The sequence below is a fragment of the Brachionichthys hirsutus genome, chromosome 5 (genome assembly GCF_040956055.1).
Source record: "Brachionichthys hirsutus isolate HB-005 chromosome 5, CSIRO-AGI_Bhir_v1, whole genome shotgun sequence".
Taxonomy (NCBI): domain Eukaryota; kingdom Metazoa; phylum Chordata; class Actinopteri; order Lophiiformes; family Brachionichthyidae; genus Brachionichthys; species Brachionichthys hirsutus.
This window is the reverse complement of record NC_090901.1, coordinates 15,700,459-15,725,123: the sequence shown is the minus strand read 5'-3', so window position 1 is coordinate 15,725,123 and position 24,665 is coordinate 15,700,459. Positions and strand designations below refer to the sequence as shown.

General features: G+C 48.9%; 1 protein-coding gene across 1 annotated transcript in view; it reads right to left on the bottom strand.

The window, feature by feature from the left end:
- cmip (c-Maf inducing protein) overlaps positions 1 to 20,317 on the bottom strand; it is a 44,330-nt gene extending 24,013 nt beyond the window's left edge. The window contains exons 1-7 of the mRNA XM_068739266.1: positions 19,569 to 20,317; positions 9,910 to 10,035; positions 4,950 to 5,000; positions 4,255 to 4,416; positions 716 to 757; positions 374 to 436; positions 219 to 299 (exon numbers count right to left, since the gene is read on the bottom strand). Coding sequence (XP_068595367.1) covers positions 219 to 299; positions 374 to 436; positions 716 to 757; positions 4,255 to 4,416; positions 4,950 to 5,000; positions 9,910 to 10,035; positions 19,569 to 19,919 — 876 coding nt within the window. The 5' untranslated portion in view covers positions 19,920 to 20,317. The remainder of the gene's footprint in view (positions 1 to 218; positions 300 to 373; positions 437 to 715; positions 758 to 4,254; positions 4,417 to 4,949; positions 5,001 to 9,909; positions 10,036 to 19,568) is intronic.
- Between the last annotated feature and the right edge of the window lie 4,348 nt (positions 20,318 to 24,665).

Sequence of the window (24,665 nt, the reverse complement as noted above, 5' to 3'; positions counted from 1 at the left end):
TCCTCTGAACGCTGGAAGGGAACGCTAAGATGCCCCCCCCCCCCCCCTCTGAACGCTGGAAGGGAACGCTAAGATGCCACCCCCCCTCTGAACGCTGGAAGGGAACGCTAATATGCCCCCCCCCCCTCTGAACGCCGGAAGGGAACGCCAAGATGCCCCCCCCCTCTGAACGCTGGAAGGGAACGCTAAGATGCCCCCCCCCTCTGAACTCTCCTCACCATGTTATGCTTGAGGATTCTCTGCACCACAGGCGTGAACACTTCAATCACCACCATCGAGCGGGGGCGCTCCCGACAGTGCTGCAACACAGATGACATCATCAGCAGGCGTCGGACGGACGGGGGCCGACCACGACTGCAGAGCAAGAGCTCACCTTGCAGAAGAACTCGCACAGGTGAGGCGGGGGGTGGTTGTTCTCCAGGAGAGGAGCGATGGCCTAAACACACACACATTCAGATGAATCTTTCCGTACCTTATCTGCTATGTACCCTGGCCGGGCGCCAGCGGCCCAGCTGGGGGGCCAGGCGCCAGCGGCCCAGCTGGGGGGTCAGGCGCCAGCGGCCCAGCTGGGGGGCCGTCAGCCGCCGGGGGGAGCAATCGACAGCATGACAAGAACAAACACGACACAAATCCTGCCCTGTCCTCTCCAAAGTCGTGAATGATTAACTTCAGCCTGGCGTGACACGCCCATTTCGAGACGGAGGCTCGTACTCACCACGATGATGTTCTCATGTTCCTGAGCACTGAGGTTTGAGTTCTGGAGGGGAGAAGGGAAACACGTCAAACAATCAAACGTTCTCACAAGAACAAAAGCAGATTTCATTTTTGTGACAGCAAACCAGGACCAGCCAAACACTTTCCCCGGAAGACTTTGCATTGACAGGAAGTGACATCATTATCAGCGCAAACGCAAGCACCAATCCCAACACGACGCAGAGAGCAGGGAGTCAGTTCATTGGTTCTCTGCCGTGTCCCCCGAGGGTACGAACAGGAGAACATGGGCTCTAAGTGCTCTCGTCTGAAGGCTGTAGAGATCCTCTGATGGAACCAACAACGAGTTAGTTAACTTGGATCAACGAGTTAACTTGGATGAATTCTATTTTGGTCCATTTCCTACTGTCGCTGTGCCTGGAGGCCGTGTTGCCATCGTCACTTGAACCTGGTTCAAATCACCCCCACCCCCCCCCCCCCATAAAAAACGAAATGTCCTTTATTTCTAAAAATTACATTAAAATAATTCTGAAACAAATAGTTGTAACTATTTATTGGTTACACTTCTATAGTTACACTTACACGACAAGGAAGTGACGCTTCAAGCACCATTTATTTGGTTAGTCATTACTTGGTTAGTCGTTACTTGTTTAGTAGTTACTTGTTTAATAGTTACTTGTTTAATAGTTACTTGTTTAGTAGTTACTTGTTTAGTAGTTACTTGTTTAGTTAGTTCGTCCACAAATTCTTCAGATTCCAGTGAAATGCTGCAGAGAGACTTTAGAATGGGGACGAGATCAGGAGGATCTGGACCGAGTTCTGGCTTCAGGATGTCCTGTCCCCAGCTATATATACTGTATATATAAACCTGTCCTGTCCCCAGCTATATATACTGTATATATAAACCTGTCCTGTCCCCAGCTATATATACTGTATATATAAACCTGTCCTGCCCCCAGCTATATATACTGTATATATAAACCTGTCCTGTCCCCAGCTATATATACTGTATATATAAACCTGTCCTGTCCCCAGCTATATATACTGTATATATAAACCCATCCCCAGCTATATATACTGAATATATAAACATGTCCTGTCCCCAGCTATATATCCTGAATATAGAAACCTGTCCTGTCCCCAGGTATATAATATACTGAATATATAAACCTATCCCCAGCTATATATACTGAATATATAAACCTGTCCCCAGCTATATATACTGAATATATAAACCTGTCCTGTCCCCAGCTCTATATATCCTGAATATATAAACCTGTCCTGTCCCCAGCTATATATACCGAATATATAAACTGTCCTGTCCCCAGCAATATATACACTGTATACATAAACCTGTCTTGTCCCCAGCTATATATACTGTATATATAAACTGTCCTGTCCCCAGCTATATATACACTGTATATATAAATCTGTCCCCAGCTATATATACTGAATATATAAACCTGTCCTGTCCCCAGCTATATATACAGTAGTCCCTCGATATAATGCGGTTCATCTTCCACGACTTCGCGGAGTTTGGATGCCATTTTTCAGATTTTATTTTTTGCACTTGAACGCGCCTTGAAACGGCGCAAGGACGAAGGCGCAGTCGGAGGAATTGTGAAATACGCGCGAGTTGCTATTAATAACTTCTTATGTGTTCATCCTCGTAGGTTGATCATTAAAATTAAATTTGTTATTTCTAAAAGCTATCATATTTACTTGTTAAGCGTTTGTTTTATAGCGCTCTTATTCTCTGTGTAAAAAGAGGCTTTTATTTTGTAGGAGCATAAACGTCACGTCCCTTTTGGGTTTTGTTTCTTCCTGTTGATACATGTAGCCGCTGCCGTTCCGCTGTGCTAAGCTATCCAATAAAGCAGCATGAGAGGCTAAAGACAGCACGAGTAGAATATTTGTTCTTCTGCACTCCAAGCGGCTCTTTCCTCGACCTGCACGCCTTAATATTATTAACAGGAAAACGTTTACTGTACGTACTATATATTTATATTTCTCAAACAAATGTTTAGTTCTGAAAAGGTTTTGATCTTTGGTTTCATTCTATAATACTGAAACAATCTATTTAGATTAATGCCTGACTGTTAAACGTGTATAAAGTGTGTGGTGAGGGGTTTTACAGCCTTAAAACATTTATGTACATGTATAATAATAAAAAAAAATAAAGATTACTACATTGCGGACTTCACTTATTGCGGGTTGTTTTTGGAACGTAACCCCCGCGGAAAACGAGGGACTACTGTACTGTATATATTAACCTGTCTTGTCCCTAGCTATATATACACTGTATATATAAACCTGTCCCCAGCTATATATACTGTATATATAAACCTGTCCCCAGCTATAGATACTGTATATATAAACCTGTCCCCAGGTATACATACTGTATATATAAACTGTCCTGTCCCCAGCTATATATACTGTATATATAAACCTGTCCCCAGCTATATATACTGCATATATAAACTGTCCTGTCCCCAGCTATATATATACTGTATATATAAACTGTCCTGTCCCCAGCTCTATATATCCTGAATATATAAACCTGTCTTGCCCCCAGCTATATATACTGTATATATAAACCTGTCCCCAGCTATATATACTGTATATATAAACCTGTCCCCAGCTATATATGCTGTATATATAAACTGTCCTGTCCCCAGCTATATATACTGTATATATAAACTGTCTTGTCCCCAGCTATATATACTGTATATATAAACCTGTCCCCAGCTATATATATACTGTATATATAAACTGTCCTGTCCCCAGCTATATATACTGTATATATAAACCTGTCCCCAGCTATATATGCTGTATATATAAACTGTCCTGTCCCCAGCTATATATACTGTATATATAAACCTGTCCCCAGCTATATATATACTGTATATATAAACTGTCCTGTCCCCAGCTATATATGCTGTATATATAAACTGTCCTGTCCCCAGCTATATATACTGTATATATAAACCTGTCCCCAGCTATACATACTGTAAATATAAACTGTCCTGTCCCCAGCTATATATGCTGTATATATAAACTGTCCTGTCCCCAGCTGTATATACTGTATATATAAACTGTCTTGTCCCCAGCTATACATACTGTATATATAAACCTGTCTTGTCCCCAGCTATATATACTGTATATATAAACTGTCCTGTCCCCAGCTATATATACTGTATATATAAACTGTCTTGTCCCCAGCTATATATACTGTATATATAAACCTGTCCCCAGCTATATATATACTGTATATATAAACTGTCTTGTCCCCAGCTATATATATACTGTATATATACTGTCCTGTCCCAGCTCAGGCTTCAGTGTTCTGGTCACGGGGGGGCCGGGCTGTCTCTCGAGGAGCCCAGTTCCTTGCTGGGTGCAAAAACCAGCCAGAGGTTCTGATGCTGCGGCATCGCCACACACTCCCAGTACTACAGTACTGAGGGGGTCACTGTTCTTCAGGGAACGCCCCCTGATCCGCCTACAGTAACTACAGACGCGTGTGTGTGTGTGTGCGTGCACCTCAGCCAGCAGGGTGGAGATGATGTGCAGCGGGGCCTGGTGGATGGACTCGTCCTGCAGCGGTGAGGTCAGAGCCATGTCCACCAGCGCCCGGATCTCCTTCAGCACCACTTCCCAGCGGCTCGGCTTGGTCAGGACTTTGCGGTACTTGTAGATCTTTTTCTGTACGGAACAGAAGCATGTCAGGAACAGGACGACGCAAGCGTGTCGAGTATTGTGCTACTCCATCTCTATTTCTGAGAAGTAAAACAGTTTCAACTTCGTGAATCTTCTTTTGCTTTCTTGGGACTGGCGATGTGACTATATCTCAAAGCCCTGCCGGGTCGGCATGGAAACCTTTAATTCAAAGTAATGCAGTTAAAGGGAAAGAGAATTCTTTTGGACGAGTCACATGTGCAGCGCGTTCCTCGTAACCGGTTCAGATTTCTGCCGGAGCATCAGAGTTGAGTGTGTTGGAAATTATACACAGAAAGAATCCACCATAGGAAACAACTGCAAGCCCTGGAGCACCTCAGGCATACGTCCTCGTAGAGCTTTACTTCCCTCTGCGAGCACCGCAAATACAATAAATCATGCATCACGCTGCAGCTTTCAACACGATCAATATATTTCAGTGTGAGCTGCCATCCTGACAAAGGCCCGAAGGTGAGCAACAACATGCTTCGTGAGGCAAAGTGAGGAAACGGCAACTGTACCTTCCACTGCAGGGAGTGAAACCACTGGTCCCTCAGGTAGCTGTTTGCAGCCTGTTGCAAGGCGCGCGCGCACACACACACACACACACAAAGAGAGACATTAACAATGTGTTAAATGAAGAGTCAGAGAGCAAACCCAACAACAATCATTTCCAGCTTCGAATCCTGGAAAGGAAAAAAGAGGTTTCTTTGACTTCTGTGTTCCAGACTGTGACTCAAGTTCAGTCATTCTCCCGACCCTGAAGACAGAACCCTTCTTGACCTTTCTGAAGCCTTGACCTCTGCAGCTTTAGAAGCAGTCAGTGGGTTTGACTCCCAAACACTTCTGTTGTGTTCCTCACAGCAGCGCCGCGCCGCAGCTTCTGCTATGAAGGCTTTAACATTAGTCATGAATACAAGAAAACTCATCTTTGCAGTTTGACAAAGAGGAATCATACCTTCAGGAATAGTTGGACATTTACAGAGACCATATTACAGCTCATCATCATCAATACGCTTAATGTGGGATCATTTCCTGTAATGTCAGAACGGTTGCCTGCAGCACTGAATGAACAGAAAATACAATGTCCGTCCTCCGCCAGGCCTGTGGAGCGTCTACTTGCATTCCATACAGAAGATATCGGAGTAAACAGAGACATTGTCCTCTGGGGAGACATCGAGGGTGAGACCACAGAATCTGTTGCACTCGATTTGCTTTCCGGCATGTCGTAAAAACACCTCACAAACAGACATAAAAGCAACAGACAAGTGTGGTCGTAAGTCAAACAGTCGCATAAGTCGTAAGTCGAACATTCGCGAGTCGCGTAGGTCGAAAGGTCGAACATTCACAAGTCGCGTAGGTCAGTCGAACATTCGCGAGTCACGCAAGTCGTAAAGTCGAACGGTCGCGAGTCACATAAGTTGTAAAGTCGAACGGTCGCGAGTCGCATAGGTCGTAAAGTCGGACTGTCGCGAGTTACGTAGGTTGTAAAGTCGAACTTTCGCGAGTCGCGTAGGTCGTAAAGTCGAACATTCGCAAGTCACATAGGTCGTAAAGTCAGACAGTCGCGAGTCGCGTAGATCAGTCAAACATTCGCGAGTCGCAATGTCAAACAGTTTTGAGTCGCATAGGTCGTTAAGTCGCAAGTCACATAAGCCTTAAAGTCAAACAGTCGCGAGTTACGTAGGTTGTAAAGTCGAACATTCGCGAGTCACATAGGCCGTAAAGTCGAACATTCGCGAGTCACATAGGTCGTAAAGTCGAACAGTCGCAGGTCACGTAGGTCGTAAAGTCGAACAGTCGCGTAGGTCGTAAAGTCGAACAGTCGCGTAGGTCGTAAAGTCGAACAGTCGCAGGTCACATAGGCCGTAACGTCGAACAGTCGCGTAGGTCGTAAAGTCGAACAGTCGCGTAGGTCGTAAAGTCGAACAGTCGCGAGTCGCGTAGGTCGTAAAGTCGAACAGTCGCGAGTCGCGTAGGTCGTAAAGTCGCGAAGGTCTCAAAGTCGAACAGTCGCGAGTCACATAGGCCGTAAAGTCGAACAGTCGCGTAGGTCGTAAAGTCGAACAGTCGCGAGTCGCGTAGGTCGTAAAGTCGCGAAGGTCTCAAAGTCGAACAGTCGCGAGTCACATAGGCCGTAAAGTCGAACAGTTGCGAGTCGCATAGGTCGTAAATGAGATTTACACTAAAGTGAAGAGGAAAGTTGAAATAAGTATTTTTCTGATGCTTTTAAAATTGGAATTTTTTTACACACAAGTTTTTAGAACTGAAATGAATTTTGTTTTGAAAACAATGAACCACGGCCATAAATGATGTTTCCATTCCTCCTATCCGTTTCCTGTGTTTACGTTATACGACCTGCCACACTGTTAATGGTCAAATAATGAACGGCAAGTAGAGCCAAGCGCAGCGACACTGAGGTCAGAGCAGACGTGCAGCAGGTAACCAGGGACCCATGCAGCAGGTAACCAGGGACCCATGCAGCAGGTAACCAGGGACCCATGCAGCAGGTAACCAGGGACCCATGGAGCAGGTAACCAGGGACCCATGCAGCAGGTAACCAGGGGCCCATGCAGCAGGTAACCAGGGGCCCATGCAGCAGGTAACCAGGGGCCCATGCAGCAGGTAACCAGGGGCCCATGCACCAGGTAACCAGGGACCCATGCAGCAGGTAACCAGGGGCCCATGCTGCAGGTAACCAGGGACCCATGCAGCAGGTAACCAGGGGCCCATGCAGCAGGTAACCAGGGACCCATGCAGCAGGTAACCAGGGACCCATGCAGCAGGTAACCAGGGACCCATGCAGCAGGTAACCAGGGACCCATGCAGCAGGTAACCAGGGGCCCATGCAGCAGGTAACCAGGGACCCATGCAGCAGGTAACCAGGGGCCCATGCAGCAGGTAACCAGGGGCCCATGCAGCAGGTAACCAGGGACCCATGCAGCAGGTAACCAGGGGCCCATGCAGCAGGTAACCAGGGACCCATGCAGCAGGTAACCAGGGGCCCATGCAGCAGGTAACCAGGGACCCATGCAGCAGGTAACCAGGGGCCCATGCAGCAGGTAACCAGGGGCCCATGCAGCAGGTAACCAGGGACCCATGCAGCAGGTAACCAGGGGCCCATGCAGCAGGTAACCAGGGACCCATGCAGCAGGTAACCAGGGGCCCATACACTCACATGTGTCAAACCTGTCCAGTGGAGGGCCGAGACACTCCAGGTTTTCTTTCCAACCATCTCTCCAGCAGCTGATCTCACTAAGGAGTTCCTTCTCTCAAATCAGAGGTGTTGATAATTACAATCACCTGCTTTAGTAGCCGGCTGGAAGGAAGACCTGGAGTGTCTCGGCCCTCCACCGGACGGGTTTGACACCCCTGCCTGATACTTGGTCTTGCTTGCCCCAGTTCATGTTCACTAGTTTCTTTTCGGACGTTTGATGGGACTCAACCCTTTTTGTCACCAGAACCACGCCCTCGCCCCCCAGTGGCTTCGGTGGAAATCAGCTCAGGTGCTTTGGTGTTATTCGGGAAGACGTTGGAGACGGTGGAGAAACGTTCTGCATCTGAATAACGTGACGGATCGCCTTACCCGTCCCCCTCCCTTCTTCCATTCTTATTTCTGGAAAGCAACCGGATAGATTTGTTGTTATCCATTGACAAGGAAAACAAGCTAATAACTCCAAAGTGGACATCCAAGCCGGTATAAGTTCCTATAACGCAGAAATGGCTCTCAGGTTTCCATACTCTCTTCTCCAGCTGGAAAGCGTTTGTCTGACTGATGGAAACCAGCAGTCTTTCCTTCGAAGCCCAAATCGAGTGGTTTCAAGCCAGATAGTCTATTCTTTGCTAGAAATGGGGCGAGGCTGAGTTTCTGTCAATTGCGGTATGCCGCTTAACGTTAGCATACAGGGTTGGAATATTTCCTGTTTGGCACTGGCCGTTCTGACATCAAGCATGTCTGACGCAATAGAGGCGGCGAGCGCCTCGTGAGGCGTAGAGACCAGACCCTTCCACCAGATCTCTGTGGAACATCCAGACCAGCCAACATCCCACACGCGCCGTTTAGCCAATGAACAGTGACACTGAACAGCCGGACTTCTGCTCACTGCAATGCAGGCATGATTAATGTTTCTGATGTAAACATGTCCAGCCGGTGCGTTGGGTATCACTCCTGATCGCTGCGAAGGGCAACAGGACAACATGTGTTCTCACTGAAAAGGTCTGGTTCACATGGATGTAAAATCGATGCCATCTATACTTCCAGAGATCCTGACCTGTAGCTTAAAGAACCAGAAGAACCGGTGGTCCGTATACATGAACATGTCAGCAGTCCTTTATTTAGATCACATGTGTCAAACCCAAGGCCCGGGGGCCAAATGTGGCCCACCACCTCATTGTTTGTGGCCCTCGAGAGCTGTGTGCTGCGATTTGTTTTTGTGCGTCTGTCACACGTGTTCTGAGCAGCTCCCTTTGTTGTTTGTTCTGCAGCTCTGCTCCTCTCAACTGTGACAAGAGTTTTGAACAACGTTAATGTCAGAACTTGTGCTCTCTTCTGGATCGTCACCAAAATCAAATGATCTGTTCCTGCTAACAGGAACAGGGGGGGGGGGTGTTCCAAAGTGAAGGGGAACAGTTTGTGGGGACCCAAAGAGAAACTGTTTCAGCGGAGGTGATGACGGCGTTGCGCGCGCTCCGGACACCGGCACTCTTAGAAGAGAGAGAGCGCGCCGGACAGCAAATGACGGGGCGATCAAAGAAGCTCCGTCACAACGAGCATTCATGATTAAATGTTTATTTTCCCTGCAGCGCATCCTGGAGGGAATGACGCACCAGGTGCTTCAAGTTTAACTTCCATTACAATATTATAGCGTGTTGGAGGAAGATCGGGGTTGAAGTTTCCCAGCATGCCTTGGGGCACCAAGTTAAAACACTTTATAGCCCCTTTTTGTTGCACCCTGACTGAAGTCCCTATAGCGGATAATGACCCTCCCTGCGCAGGAGAGCGCTTGTAACGATTTATCCGGGTGTGTAAGCCTTTAAATAAAACCATTTCCTGGTTCACGGTTCATCTCTCTTCCTGTCTCCGGCTCACCCAATACTAATGATTAACAACGTGCCTGGCGTGGCGCCGCGCTGACGCGTGTGTCGCAGCCTACCAAGCAAGTCTTCATTGACAGAAATCTTGAAATGTAATATTTATTATACACATTTTTACAGCATCGGAAAACGCGGATTGCCGACCGCTACGCTAAAGCAAACTAGTCAAGAAGACTTCTTCTCAAATCAATTTGGACAATCGATCAGTTTTCACCGATAGGTGTGTTATTGTGGTGCAACAACATTCACTCTGAAAGGCGACACTAATACGAGTACGCGGTATTTCTCAGGGAGGGTTGGAGCCAACGCTGTTATCACAAGGACGTTTATAGATGTGTTTTACTGTGAAAGACGCATGTCTCTGCTGGCGGTGGAAATGTGCATTACCTGCAGCAACACGGTGCCACCGGGGACGCTGAGCTGGATGCAGTACTTGGGAGCGTTTTCCCACGCGAGGAGCTGCAAGTCTTCTATAGAGCTGTAGGACAACGACGTCTCCATGTAACCGGTGGGCTGGCCAGGAGAGAGAAAGCAAGAGGATATTAGTCAGAGTACATAGTGTGTATTACACAGTCACTTTGTGGAGCTAATCAGAGACATTATTGAACGGCTCCAAGAAATAAATCGTTCTGTTAAAGATAGAATGAGGGAACACGGGACGACACATAGAATGGGAGAACCCGAAAACTCTGAGGAACCAGAGAGGATGTTCTGGCAGAGAACTGTCCAGAGAGGTGAGACGTGTAACAGGTGCGTCTCGTTCAGTTCAACAAAGCCTCCGCAGCTGTGCAGGGCAGAACTCAACCTGCAGCAACAGTCGCCATAGCAACTGGCCCATAATCCAGGACCTCTTCTAGATCATCAGCAAATTTTATCACCTGTTCCTGGTAACATTCCAACATTTCCAGGACATTTCATCACGATCCGTACAGGACGTTTTGAGTTATGTTGCTAACAGACGGACGGACGGACGGACAAACGCCGGCGATCACATGACCCTCGCCGATCACATGACCCTCGCCTCGGCGGAGGTTCTGAGACAAACAGACGATCCATTCTTTAACAAACTGTGGTGTGAAAACGAGGAACCGTGCATCCTGTAACCTCAGACTGCCGAAAGCTATCAAGCGCAGAATAAGAAGGATTTAAAAACCAGCCAAGCCCAAATGAGCATCAGACGCCGGCTTCGAGGGACCACACCAAGGGGGCGTGGCTGCGTTACACGCCCGTCTAACCGCGGGACGGTTTCAAGAGAGGGGGTCCAGAGCAGAAACCTAACTGGAACCGAGAACCCAGTGTTGAACACTACGGCGATGACTAGCACGAAATAGACAGGCCCGAAAGCAGGGCGTGTCCAGGACGGCTCCGCCGTCACTGGAGGCGGCCGCCGCCTCTCGTCTTCCTCGCTACTTTGTCTCTCCGACGGATAAACAGCCGGTCTTCCACACGAACAAGTCTGAGGAGGCACATGGAAGCAGCAGCAACCAACGGAACCAACGGAACCAACGGGACCAACGGAGCCGCTCAGCGGGGGGTCGGACGCTCCTCGCTCCCACAACGGACCGACCCCTCCACCGCGCCGAGCTCTTATTTACACCCCCCTCTGTCTGATAGAGCGAGCTGGTGCTTCCGTCTCAGCCCCCCCCCCCCCCCCCCCCCCACACACACACACACACACACTCAGGATTCTTATTACAGACAGCATCCATGACAAATATTGGTTCTGTGTGAAAAGTCTCATTTTCACGGAAGAGTAAACGTCCCCGTCTGTCTGCCTGTCTGTCTTTCTGTCTGTCCGTCTTTTTGTCTGTGTCTCTGTCTGTCTGTCTGTCTGCCTGCCTGCCTGCCTGTCTTTCTGTCTGTCCGTCTTTTTGTCTGTGTCTCTGTCTGTCTGTCTGCCTGCCTGTCTTTCTGTCTGTCCGTCTTTTTGTCTGTGTCTCTGTCTGTCTGTCTGCCTGCCTGTCTTTCTGTCTGTCCGTCTGTCTTTCTGCCTGTCCACTGCAGTGTCGTGTTGTTGAATGAGCTTCTGTTTGAGATAGCAACACGTGTCGTACTAAACCGATAAGCTGATAAAGCAGCAGCACGCTGGAGGACAGAGGAGTCTTCCTACAGGCCGAGCCCAACGGAGACAAACACGGTTTCCATCGATGCTCCTTCCTGCTGCCACCCGTTCTCTCTCCCTCCCTCCCGTTCTCTCCCTCCCTCCCGTTCTCTCTCTCCCTCTCCCACCCTCCCTCCCTCCCTCCCGTTCTCTCCCTCCCTCCTCCTCTGTGTATTGCTGCTGCGATCCTTCTCTTCTTTCTCCGTCTGTTCTGCTTCTGAACGAGGAGGAGGAGGGTTGGAGGAGGCTGCAGCTCCCCCCCCCCCCTTCTCCTCTCCTGACTGCTGTGTTGCCATGGAAACAGAGGATGGAGATGTACGTTATGTTTCCGTCCAGAAGCAAACGAGGAGCAATGATGGAATGGGAAAAGGACAGAAAGGACGAGACGCAGTGAGAGGAAGCGTGCTCGAAGCATTCAGCTTCAGGTTCTGCCCTCGCCTGGTACCAGAGGCCTTGAAGCTGGGCCCACTCCACACCTGGAGCCACCCAGTTTGTTTTGTTGTCGCCCTGGATTCCAGATCCTTCTGGGGGTGTTTGTGGTGCGTTGTACAGAGAGGAGTGAGAATCGAACCCCGATCCGCTGGACAGTTGATGTTTGATCGGCCATCAACTGGCTCTCAATCACCCGAAGCACAGCCGTAAAACAAAAGTCCAAATCAATCCAAGCCCAGGCGGCAAACAGAGCGTCTGAAAGCGCCACAGCAGAAAACACCAGATGTCCAGATTGATTCGATCCCTGAGGCTCACTCCGTTTCACAGCGTAGCTCCAGACCCGATCAAAATGACAATAATCATCCGTATAGATCCGATTCCGATCGAATCAGCAAGCTCGTGATCGGGCCCGATTTCCTATCATGTGATCAGATCACCCCTAATTTACACCGTGCACATGGTGATCTGGATCAGCACCAGAAGGTTCTAGATTGTTCTTGGTGTCTTTATACACCAACATGAAAAGTCAAAGTGAATGTTTAAATGTAATAGTTTGTCCTAAAACGTCGTTCTGGATCCGATCCGGATGACATTTGTTGGTGAGAGAGAGAGAGACCCCCCCCCCACCTACACGGCTGTGTCCACAAACATCGGTCAATAATCAAACGAGATATTGGAGCTCCATTGACTGCAATGAACGTAAATTTGAAAGTGATCCAGAATCCAGGATCTCTTCTGGATCATCACCAAAATCTAATCATCTGTTCCTGGAAACATTGGAAACATGGAAAATTTGCTCCAGAGCCGTCCAGAATCTTTTGAGTTATCCTCCTAACGGACAGACAGGCGGACAGACAGGCGGCTTACATTACCTCGGCCTGCCTGGGCGGAGTTTCTCGTACGTCAAGATGAGCGCTAGTGTTTGTGACAGGTCGCTGCTCATGGCTGCATTGTGCAAACAACATTGGGAGGATCTCATATTTGAATGTGAAGGTGTGCACCCATAGAGAGAGAGAGAGGGAGAGAGGGAGGTGAACGGCTGTCTCTGAAGTTAAACTTCTCTCGACGTCGCGCCCCTGCGCAGACCGGAACTCTACCTGCACTGCATCAAATAGAACATGAAGTTATGTTTCATGTCACAGATTCACTGATCGGTTATAACCGTTTTATATCTTTATCACTTACACAGTAATACCACGACATACGAGCGCTCCGAGATAAGAGCAAGCCTGCGAGCAATATTTGGCTTTGAGATACGAGCAGCTTCCAGACGGTGGCGCTAGATGTCCGAGCGCTTCACGGGCTCAGCTCAGGTGTTGCGTTTCCAGTACTGACCCGATTCTGGCTAACCTGTGAGTATTCCTTTTTGGGTGACGGGTTCTACTAGTGATGAGGCCATCATGACTGGCCTCATCACGGTCTTGTAGATTAGGGCTGCACAATTTATCAAAAAAAATGGCATTATCGCTTTAATGGCACGCGCGGTGTCCATATGGAAAATATGCGCCATCATTTCAAATGATTGATGTATCAATCACACATTTGTTTACATGCGCACTTTGACCAATCCGGCGCAACCTTAATTAAATGGGTCTGAAGGTGCGGCTTGGCTATTGGCCAGAGCGAGCACATGCTCTCAGCGGAGGACGTACACACTACTACACTGTAAAAAACAAGCATGAAGGGAGACGAAGACACTGGTTCCTAAAGGACACTGCACCTCCGGAAGGTGGGACTACTTCACAAGACGCCTCCCGTTTAGATTCGTATGAAGGGCCAGCCCTTCATAGTCTGGCCCCCTGCAGGACGGAACTGGGTCAGACTTTGTTGCACAGATTATCCTCCCCACAACACGACTTAATTGTTCCCTTCATGAAGCATAGCTTGTTAACAATGTAAACTGTTATCAAGTAGATGTAGTGGACCACAAAGGTTTACTGCCTTTGTGGTCCACTACATCTACTTCAGTAGAACTTTACAGTAGCCAAAAGAGGAAATACCGTATTTTTTGGATTATACGTCGCTCCGGATTGTAGGTCGCACCAGCCAAAAAATGCATAATTAAGAAGAAAAAACCATATATAGGTCGCACTGGAGGATAAGTCGCATTTTTGGGGAAAATTTATTTGATAAAATCCAACACCAAACAACATATAGCACAAAGAACATGCTAACACGTTTACCAAAATATCAGGTTTTATTCCGAATCACGAAATCCAAGGAAATCTTCATCCTCGGTGTCACTTTTGAACAACTCCCCCAACTCGGCAGGTAGACAAGACGCCGCTTCCTCTTCTACGTCGCTTACATCAGACTCGTCGTCAGTTGCAGTTCCAATTATTCCAGCCTTTCTGAATCCCGACAGGATGGTTGCGGTTGTCACTGAAGCCCATGCTTTGTCGATCCATTCAATGACTTCCAGGAAAGTTGCATGGCGCATTCTCCCGGTTGCCGTGAAGCTGTGCTCTCCATCCGTCATCCACTGCTCCCACAGGTTACGCAAAACTGACTTAAAGCTCCTATTCACGGAGATAAAGTGGCTGGAGTATTTTGGTTAAGCCTCCAGGGATGATGGCAGGTATGGAGTTGAAAAATTTTAATTTATTTTTTAACTGTGGTGTGATGTGCGCTCTCATGCTATCCATCACAAGCAGAGCTTTGCGTGCTCTAAAGAAGCCATCCGGTCGCTTATTATAGCACTTTGTAAGCCACAAGTTCATCATTTCTTGATCAATCCACCCTTTCTCGTTCACGGCGATTTCAACTGAGGAGGATTGGATTTTTGGCATGGTTTTTCGTTTGAAAATGACCATCGGTGGCAGTTTTGATCCGTCTCCTCAACATGCCAGCACCACTGTGAAGTGTGATCTCTCATGACCAGTTGTAACGATATTCACACTTTTTTGCCCTTTCTCTGCAACACTTCGCACATGGGGATGTCAAAAGTGAGGGGGACCTCGTCCATGTTAATAATATGATCCGGTGTCACGTTGTGATCACTTACATGCTTTTCAATGAACGCGCGGAAACTGTCAACCTTGGCTTGGAGGTCCGCTGGCAGTTTTTGGGACAGTGTCGTCCTAGCTCTGATAGAGAGGCGTTTGCGTTGCATGAAGCGGTAACACCAAGAAGGTCCTCCCGCAAAGCCGTTTATATTCACCTCCCTGGCAACCACTTGGGCGCGGAGACGCAACTGCACCGTTGACAAACCTCTCCCAGCAGCACGTTGTTCAAGCACCCATGCGTGAACTCGTTCCTCCAACTGTGGCCACCTAGCTTGTCGCCCGCGATTAGCTTTCTTTGTTTTCTTCATTTCAGTAAGCGTAACCTCCGCTTTTCGCCAGTCCCTTACAAGTTTTTCGCTCACTCCAAACTTTCTTTCTGCTGCTCGATTGCCGTTTTCGGCTCCATATTTCACTATCTGAAGCTTGTAAGCCGCGGAATATGACTTTCTTTTTGGCGACATTTTCAATCAGCCCTTCTAATTGGTGTTTTTAGATAACAGGTGTGACAGATAACTATGAACCTCCAGAAACCGCGACAGATTCTGACGGGTCACAGAGTTCCCTGTAACACCTGTTATAGAAATGTGTAGGCTACTGTCTCTGCGCTCACAGATTTTGTAAAAAAAGCATATATAAGTCGCTCCGATTTATAAGTCGCACCCCCGACCAAACTATGAAAAAAACCGCGATTTATAATCCGGAAAATACGGTAATTACAAGTACCTTGGTGGTACATGCCATGCAGGCGCTTGTCCTTCCATAATACATACAGTACACACACACACACACACTGTATATGTACAATTTTATTTAGGGGTGTAACAGTACACCAACATATAATTTCGGTTCAGTTCGGTTTCTTGAGGTGTTCGGTTAATTAGCGGTACAAAAAAAGGCAGAAAGAAATACTTAAACTTAAAATTCTCTCACGGGCCACAAAAAACGACGTGGCGGGCCACATTTGGGCCCCGGGCCTCGAGTTTGACACACGTGCCATAGTCCATCAGTAACTTTAACAGGGAAGCCAACGTGTTCCCCAACAGTAGACTGTAGTGAGGTGGGCGGGGCTTTCAGCTTGCATTTGCCAGGATGCCATTAGTCCCGCCTCCAAGCTACCAGCACACCTCCCTCTCAGTCCATGGTGTCCGACACTCAGAGGCGTCCGTGCAGAAACTCGCCCAGGACTTTAGTTTCACACGGAGATCTTGGACCGCGCTAGAAATAAATTTAATGGAGGAAAAAAATGCATAAAACAGAAAAAGCAAAACGGTACGCAAGCGGACCGGATACATGCAGAACCAAAATGGTTCAATACAGTCCGTGAACAGTTACAGTTTAAGGGTTCTAGCAGGATCTTAGCTGTCCCGAGGACTGCCCCATCATTACTGGAGCCATGCACCCAGCTTGGTGGTTACTGCCCCATCATTACTGGAGCCATGCACCCAGCTTGGTGGTTACTGCCCCATCATTACTGGAGCCATGCACCCAGCTTGGTGGTTACTGCCCCATCATTACTGGAGCCATGCACCCAGCTTGGGGGTTACTGCCCCATCACTACTGGAGCCATGCACCCAGCTTGGGGGTTACTGCCCCATCATTACTGGAGCAATGCACCCAGCTTGGGGGTTACGGCCCCATCACTACTGGAGCCATGCACCCAGCTTGGGGGTTACTGCCCCATCGCTACTGGAGCCATGCAGCCAGCTTGGGGGTTACTGCCCCATCACTACTGGAGCCATGCACCCAGCTTGGGGGTTACTGCCCCATCACTACTGGAGCCATGCACCCAGCTTGGGGGTTACTAACCCTAGTGACGCAATCACTACTGGAGCTCCTCCTCCTTACTGGGCTTCTGTTGGCTGAGGCATTCACTGAGCAGGTTGTCACTGGGGGCCATTTTCTTGGGGTACTCTTGGAGGGCTGTAGTGTCCTGCTGGATAGTGGCCTTGATGCTCACTAGTCCTCGGCCTCCCTCCTCCTTCGTGGTCAGCATCAGGATGCTGGACTGAGGGTGGAACCCTCCGTGTATTGTGAGGAGCTTTCTTGTCCTGAAGTTCGTATCTCTTCCAGTGACCAGGATATTATGCCTGCGGGGTATCTGGTTACTGGGAGGGCACAGCTGTTAATGGCTTGGATCTTGTTCTTGCTATTCAGCTGACTCTTGAGAACCTGCCTCAGCCTCTGTAGGTATTTAGCTGTGTCTGACCTCCTAGCTGCCTCCTCATGGGCATCACTTGCCTGTGGGATCCCAGGTATTTGCAGCTGTCCTGCACATCTGTTAAAGGTTCAAGGTTACTTTATTTGTACCCGAAGGTAGATTTGTTTTGCTGTGAGATAGTTAAAACATCCAATATCCATTTAAAACCAGCAAACATACCTCTAAAATTTATACAAACCCTTAAAAGCGCTCAAATAATATTTCATCAGCGCCAGTAAACCAAGATGTCATAATAAAGTAAATTTAAAATACAGACTAATGCTGATTCAGCAGACCCACCGCAGTCGGGACAAAGCTCTTTTTGTACCGCTGAGTTCGGCACCTTGGCACTAGTAACCTCCGCCCAGAGGCCAGAGAGACAGAATGACCGTACAGGGGGGGGGGGGGGGGGGGGTGCAGGTCATCCCGTAACACGGAGGAGGCGATCCTCGGCCCCCGCCGGGCTGCTCTGAGCTTCACCAAGCAGACGGCCTGACCATTTAACAATAACATCCAACCCCTTTTTCTGTTTCAGAGTAGCCTGGCCAAACCATGACACCAAAGAAAAGGACACAACACTCTCAATAAAGGAGTGATGAAACATTTTCATGATAGTTCGATCAGCTTCCTCAAGCAGTGGAGTCGCTGCTGACCCCTCTTGCTCACTGCTTCACTGTTCTCCACGGATTTCAATCTGATATCAATGATGGTCCCGAGGTACTTGTATGGTTGCACCTGCTCAATGACCTGACCCTTAATTAGAGTAACGTCCCGCTGATGAGGTTTCCTCCTAAAGTCGATCAGCATGTCTTTAGTTTGAGCTTTATTCAGCTGGAGGAAGGATTCCTCACACCAGACTGGACCGTGGCTGCTCTCCTCACCGTCCAGGAGACTCACGATGACCGAGTCATCAGCGTTTTTGATGATTTTCCTCTTGTCATGTTTACTTTGGCATGTTGCCTTTAGGTAGTTCAACCCCTTCAGTCTTGATCATCTCCCCTCTTCTACCATTCGCCCACACTTATCTCGCCCGAATGACTGTATATCGTCGTGAGGCGAGTCGATGTTACGCTCGTTCTTGGCGTACAGCTTGATGTCATCCATGTAGCGGAGGTGGCCGATGGTCGTTCCACTTCGGAACCGGTACCCGAAACCACTTTTGTTGATGATCTGGGTTTAGGCCTATGCAGACCAGCGGGGGGAGTCGTCCTATGATCGAGAGGTTGGTGGCTCAACTCCCGGCTCCTGCGCATGTGTACACTGTCGTTGTGTCTTTGGGCAAGACACTTCACCCACATTGCCTGTGTGAGTGTTGTGAGCGTGTGAATGTCGGTGGGGGTCAGGAGGGCCGATGGAACAAATTGGTAGCCTGTCAGTCTGCCCCAGGGCAGCTGTATCTACCCCCCCCAGGGCAGCTGTATCCCCCCCAGGGCAGCTGTATCCCCCCCCAGGGCAGCTGTGGCTACAACAGTAGCTTCACCACCACCAAGTATGGAGTGACTAAATTATACACAACGTACCGGTAAAGCGCCTTTGGGTGTCCAGAAAAGCGCTAAACAAAACCCATCCATCCACCTTCAACTGCTTATCCGGGGTCGGGTCACGGGTGGGGGTGGGGGTGGGGGTGGGGGCTAGCCTTAGTGAGTGAATGATGACTGCTGTGGTGACCCCTGACGGGACAAGCCAGAAGGAGTAGAAGTTGAATAAAAAATAGAATTCTTAAAAGGTTACAAGCCCCCCCCCCCCCCCCCTGCAGCATCGGGCAGATGAAGCGTGAAAGAACGTTGAGCTAAAGTTCTGTTTGTAACCAGAACAGTAATAAAAGATCCTAAAGGCACAAACGAGAGTCCGAAGCTGTGTGATGTCATTTTGAGTCCGAAAAACAAGAATGAGCCTACATTCAAGCTGTAACCATGGAAACGCACACAAAAATCAAGAATCCCGAAATAGCGAAAGGCAACACTGCAGCATGAAGTTCTGTGTTCGTTCTCCTCTGGACGGTGATGGGCATCCCTGCAACCCCCCCTCGGTGGGGATACAAATAACTGAAAATGGTTCCTCACCAAAGCACCCCCATGAGCCGACACACTATGGGATGGCAGCTGAACAGAGGGGGGGGCACCGGGGGGGTCACAGGAAGCAGCGTCACAGAACGACACGCTGCTTCCTTCCAAAGTGCGTCAACAACACAAACGCGTGCGTAATGTCACGCGCGTCTGCTGCGCCCAGACCAGAGAAGGCAAACATCAAAGCTGTCTGGAATGTGAAACGCACGCACGCACGCGCACACACACACACAGAGAGGACTCACGGTGGCCGAGGTCAGGCTGCTGTCGGTGAGCGTGACGTGGTGCGGCTCCCACCGCCGCAGGAACTTGGCGGTGAGGATCTTGCTGAGGAAGGTGCGCGGGTGCCGGAGCGCGCACACCTGGATGTCCCCCTCCTGCAGCAGCTTGTAGCGCACGCCCCCGCCCCCGCCGCCGCCCCCGCCCGGGCCCGGGTTCAGGGGCCGCTTGCAGGGCCCTGAACCCGGGCCGGGCTTGCTGTTGTTGTTGCCCTCCGACATCTCCCCCCCCAGGAGCGGCTTGTTCTCCTCGCAGGGGTAGAACTGCTTGTTGTGCAGCTCGCCCCCCCCGCCGCCCCCCCCGCCGCTGAAGTCCATCGTTCAGTAATCCAGCAGTGTCGGTGTAGCACGTTAACGGGAGGCGAGAGAGCAGTCCCGCCTGGGGGGGAGGGGGCACCCAGCAGCCGCGATGACGCGCCCTCCGGTCCCGCAGACACCGAACAGCTTTTAATAGTCCGCCGTGTCCCGTGGACGGTCTCCGGTGTCTCGCCTTCCTCCTCCGCCGACGAGCTCGTCAGTACGTCCGGGCCATGGCCTTATCCGTCCCGTTCCGTTCCGTCCGCCCCGGTGCCAAACCGAATAATCCGACGGGACGTGCGCGCGGCGGCACCGAGGACACGTCGGGAAGCTCCAATGGCGGCGTCGTCTCCTCCGGTCGTCTCCTCCGGTCGGCCCGGCTGGCTGGCCGGTTCCTTTATGCCTTCGTCTCCTCGAGCTTCGTGCGAGGCGGTCGGAACTCTCCGGCAGCGGCGCGCCGATTGGTCGCTGCGCGTTCATGTGACACCGGAGTGACGTCAATGGGGAGGCGAGCGGATGAGCCGTGTGTCTTTTGCGCTTGACTGTCTACCAAGGGCGCCCCCCTCCTCCACACACACGCACGCGCACGCACACATGAAGGAGGGCGCAGGGACTCAGTAGATCCACCTTCCTTCTTGGGCCGGAAGCGACGCAGCTGTCGAGCCCAGAGGACGAGGGGTAACCGGATTAACGTGTATTATATGAGTAGAAGTCTTGACGCGAGGTAACCGGATTAACGTGTATTATATGAGTAGAAGTCTTGACGCAAGGTAACCGGATTAACGTATATTATATGAGTAGAAGTCTTGACGCGAGGTAACCGGATTAACGTGTATTATATGAGTAGAAGTCTTGATGCGAGGTAACCGGATTAACGTGTATCATATGAGTAGAAGTCTTGATGCGAGGTAACCGGATTAACGTGTATTATATGAGTAGAAGTCTTGATGCGAGGTAACCGGATTAACGTATATTATATGAGTAGAAGTCTTGACGCGAGGTAACCGGATTAACGTGTATTATATGAGTAGAAGTCTTGACGCGAGGTAACCGGATTAACGTGTATTATATGAGTAGAAGTCTTGACGCGAGGTAACCGGATTAACGTGTATCATATGAGTAGAAGTCTTGATGCGAGGTAACCGGATTAACGTGTATTATATGAGTAGAAGTCTTGATGCGAGGTAACCGGATTAACGTGTATTATATGAGTAGAAGTCTTGATGCGAGGTAACCGGATTAACATATATTATATGAGTAGAAGTCTTGACGCGAGGTAACCGGATTAACGTGTATTATATGAGTAGAAGTCTTGATGCGAGGTAACCGGATTAACGTGTATTATATGAGTAGAAGTCTTGACGCGAGGTAACCGGATTAACGTGTATCATATGAGTAGAAGTCTTGATGCGAGGTAACCGGATTAACGTGTATCATATGAGTAGAAGTCTTGATGCGAGGTAACCGGATTAACGTGTATCATATGAGTAGAAGTCTTGACGCGAGGTAACCGGATTAACGTGTATCATATGAGTAGAAGTCTTGACGCGAGGTAACCGGATTAACGTGTATCATATGAGTAGAAGTCTTGACGCGAGGTAACCGGATTAACGTGTATCATATGAGTAGAAGTCTTGACGCGAGGTAACCGGATTAACGTATATTATATGAGTAGAAGTCTTGACGCGAGGTAACCGGATTAACGTATATTATATGAGTAGAAGTCTTGACGCGAGGTAACCGGATTAACGTATATTATATGAGTAGAAGTCTTGACGCGAGGTAACCGGATTAACGTATATTATATGAGTAGAAGTCTTGATGCGAGGTAACCGGATTAACGTATATTATATGAGTAGAAGTCTTGATGCGAGGTAACCGGATTAACGTATATTATATGAGTAGAAGTCTTGATGCGAGGTAACCGGATTAACGTGTATTATATGAGTAGAAGTCTTGATGCGAGGTAACCGGATTAACGTATATTATATGAGTAGAAGTCTTGATGCGAGGTAACCGGATTAACGTGTATCATATGAGTAGAAGTCTTGATGCGAGGTAACCGGATTAACGTGTATCATATGAGTAGAAGTCTTGATGCGAGGTAACCGGATTAACGTATATCATATGAGTAGAAGTCTTGACGCGAGGTAACCGGATTAACGTGTATCATATGAGTAGAAGTCTTGATGCGAGGTAACCGGATTAACGTGTATCATATGAGTAGAAGTCTTGATGCGAGGTAACCGGATTAACGTGTATCATATGAGTAGAAGTCTTGACGCGAGGTAACCGGATTAACGTGTATCATATGAGTAGAAGTCTTGACGCGAGGTAACCGGATTAACGTGTATCATATGAGTAGAAGTCTTGACGCGAGGTAACCGGATTAACGTGTATCATATGAGTAGAAGTCTTGACGCGAGGTAACCGGATTAACGTATATTATATGAGTAGAAGTCTTGACGCGAGGTAACCGGATTAACGTATATTATATGAGTAGAAGTCTTGACGCGAGGTAACCGGATTAACGTATATTATATGAGTAGAAGTCTTGACGCGAGGTAACCGGATTAACGTATATTATATGAGTAGAAGTCTTGATGCGAGGTAACCGGATTAACGTATATTATATGAGTAGAAGTCTTGATGCGAGGTAACCGGATTAACGTATATTATATGAGTAGAAGTCTTGATGCGAGGTAACCGGATTAACGTGTATTATATGAGTAGAAGTCTTGATGCGAGGTAACCGGATTAACGTATATTATATGAGTAGAAGTCTTGATGCGAGGTAACCGGATTAACGTGTATCATATGAGTAGAAGTCTTGATGCGAGGTAACCGGATTAACGTGTATCATATGAGTAGAAGTCTTGATGCGAGGTAACCGGATTAACGTGTATTATATGAGTAGAAGTCTTGATGCGAGGTAAATTCTCTCACAAAAATAGTGACATCATGATGATGATGATGATGAATATATTTATTAGATAGAATGTATTACAGTACAAGTACAGTCAAACAGTAGCATGTATTACAGTACAAGTACAGTCATACAGTAGCATGTATTACAGTACAAGTACAGTCAAACAGTAGCATGTATTACAGTACAAGTACAGTCACACAGTAGCGTGTATTACAGTACAAGTACAGTCACACAGTAGTATGTATTACAGTACAAGGACAGTCAAACAGTAGCATGTATTACAGTACAAGTACAGTCACACAGTAGTATGTATTACAGTACAAGTACAGTCAAACATCCTGTCTAAGAGGAGCATTTCTAAAAAGTACATAAATCATCGACATTTAACAGTACAATACCTGCATCGATTACAGAGAGTATATAACATACCCCTCCCCCTTATCTTATCTCATCTGCCTTCGAGACCCTCCAGGGGGCGACCATATTCACCAAGCTAGATCTCAGGAATGCCAACCATCTCGTTCGTATTAGGGAGGGGGATAAATGGAAGACTGCCCTTAATACCCCCAGTGGCCACTATGAGTACCTGGTCATGCCCTTTGGCCCCACTAATGCTCCTGCTGTATTTCAAGCATTAGTGAATGATGTACTCCGGGACATGCTCAATTCCTATGTCTGTGTAAGGAACACGTGATCCACGCTGGTTCTCCCCCAGAGGCTGCTGGAGGACCAGCTCCTCGTCAAAGCGGGGAGGTGCGTGCCTCACGTCGGTGACGTGGACTTCCTGGGGTTCGTCGTCAACCCCGAGGGGATCAGGATGGCTCCGGAAAAGGTCCGAGCGGTTCCGGAGTGGCCGTCGTCCTGCAAAGATCTCCAACGATTCCTCTACAGGCGGTTCATCCGGACCTACAGCTCGCTGGCCGCCCCCCTGACCTCTCACCTCTCTGAAGACTCCGCCCCAGTGGACCGCTACGGCAGAAATGCCTTTCTGTGAGTTAAAGACCCGCTTCACGTCCTATTCTGACCTGTCCTGATCCCTCCCTGCAGTTCATTGTGGAGGCTTCGGACTCCGGAGTGGGAGGAGTCCTGTCTCAGCGCTCACCCAAGGATGACAAGCTCCTCCCTCCTGAGAGGAACTACTACATCGGGAACTGCTGGCAGTCAAACCAGCCCTGGAGGGGACCGAAAAGCCGGTTCTCGTCTGGACCGACCACGAGAACCTGGAGTACATTCGGTCGGCTAAGAGGCTGAGCTCCCGTCAGGCCAGGTGGCGCTATTCTTCAGCCGGTTTAACTTCTGCTTGTCCCATCGCCCGGGTTCGAAGAACACGAAACCCGACGCCTTGTCCAGACGACATCTCGCCCAGCTAACCCTGGGCCTGGTTACCTGGGGGGTGGAGGAGCAAGTGAAACAATCACACAGGGAAAACCCTCCTCCCAGCTCCGGCCCCACATATCGCCTTTACGCCCCCCCGGGCTCCGCAGACGAGCCCTTCAGGGGGGGTCATTCCTCCCGATGGGCAGCCACCCACGGCTAAAGCGGACTTTGGCCTCGGTCCAGCAGCGTTTCTGGTGGCCCTTTATGAGGCCCTTCTCCTCTAACTCACCTCCTACCTGTGGAGCGTAAGAACTTCTCCTTCTCTAACTCACCTCCTACCTGTGGAGCGTAAGAACTTCTCCTTCTCCTCTAACTCACCTCCTACCTGTGGAGCATAAGAACTTCTCCTTCTCCTCTAGAACACTCTGCACCAACTCCTCCTTCAAGATAACTCCTCCTCCATTCCTCTTTCCTCTCCTCCGTTATAAACAACTTGAATCCTGCTCCTCAGCTTCTGGCCT